The 1494-nt window shown below is 34.7% G+C and overlaps 1 protein-coding gene across 1 annotated transcript in view; it reads left to right on the top strand.

The window, feature by feature from the left end:
- The window catches only part of LOC119585572 (fidgetin-like protein 1), a 26272-nt gene that overhangs the window by 12169 nt on the left and 12609 nt on the right, over nt 1–1494 (top strand). The window contains exons 9-10 of the mRNA XM_037934238.1: nt 794–920; nt 1267–1377. Coding sequence (XP_037790166.1) covers nt 794–920; nt 1267–1377 — 238 coding nt within the window. The remainder of the gene's footprint in view (nt 1–793; nt 921–1266; nt 1378–1494) is intronic.

Genomic DNA, 1494 nt, shown 5'->3' with positions numbered 1-1494 from the left:
GGCCCAAGAGGGCAGATGGCCTAGATGGGGCATAGTGTTGGTGAGAGTGTATCAGATTAAACCTCTCTCCAGTAAATTGACATTAAGCACAGGCTTTTATTTAACTAGACTTGTGGAAATGGAAATTTTAATTATGAAGTGACATATGGCGTGGTTGTGGTCCTTGGGTAACAAGTTATTCTTCATTTTGTTTTAGTTTTTGCTTATGAGAATTGTTCAGTGCTGTATGATGTGCATTGTTCATGGCATTAGACAATAAGATTTTTTGCATAAATTGTGCAACATGTACTGAAAATTATTGAAACCTAATCATATACATTGTGATTCTGTATCTTTGCATGCTGCAGAGCCACTTATCATTAGAATGACTTGTGAATTTGGGAAAGTGTTTAGGTTAGTGAGGCAGATGAGTGGTTATCAGGGGAGTTCACAGTATGTGAAGAACAGCAGTAATATATCAGGTGAAGTGGTTGATTTTATGACATGGATGTATAACATTTTCATTTGCTGACATTGCCCTATGTGCATTTTATTTAAAAAAGTGATGGTGTCAATTATATTCATTATGTATTACTTGATTTATTCGCTATTCACAGTTTCTATGAATTGTGCATGCAAAATAACAAAAATTTACTGTTAAGAATGTATCACATCGTGATGAGAGTACTCACACATGATTGTGACCCCTAGAATAATGATATGTACTTTTTAGCCCTTTGTTAGCATTACTTTCCTTTGTCTTTCAAAGTAGTGCATAAAGATTAAGTTGGAATGTTTTTTCTTAATGGGAAAGCAACTTCGGTAGTGGGGAGATCATGCGAAGGTGCTTACCACAAGGATCTTCAGGGAAAGGAGGAGAGGTTCGAGCTGGAACTGAAGAAAGCCCTTATGCTGAACTTTTAACTGATGAAAGATTAAAGGTAAGGCTGAATAATTATTTATTTCCATTTTGAAAAATATTGTCCTCTGTATATTTTGTTATATTTGTTTAGGATTATTGAGATTAGAGTGTCAAAGCAGCTGTCTTTTCCTTAATAAAAAAAGAATATGAAACCTAATGTTAATTTCAGATTGTACTGTAGAAATAATAATTTTCTTCTCTGGAATGATGGCTTGTACTTAAGCTGATGAAGCATTCATACATATACATTGCATGGAGTGAAGGATCAAGCATGAACATTTGAACCTAGTTTAAGATAAATTCCAAAAATCTTGTCCTTCATTTGAGGATTGTCAGTGTCATGATTTGAAGTGATGGCATTTCAGAACATTGAGCCGAAAATGGTTGAGCTGATAATGAATGAAATTATGGATAATGGACCCCCAGTGTCATGGGACGACATAGCTGGGCTGGAGCTAGCAAAGACCACAATTCAGGTAAATAGTCACATGCTTTATATTTGGTGATATTGACTGATGATTATTTTACTCAGATGCAAGTAAAACTAAAAAGGTCATAATTATTACTTATTTCCATGTAAACATGTGTGTGTG

The sequence above is a fragment of the Penaeus monodon genome, chromosome 20 (assembly GCF_015228065.2).
Source record: "Penaeus monodon isolate SGIC_2016 chromosome 20, NSTDA_Pmon_1, whole genome shotgun sequence".
Lineage (NCBI taxonomy): Eukaryota > Metazoa > Arthropoda > Malacostraca > Decapoda > Penaeidae > Penaeus > Penaeus monodon.
Note: the sequence above shows the minus strand (reverse complement) of the source record. Positions and strands in the feature narration are given on the sequence as shown.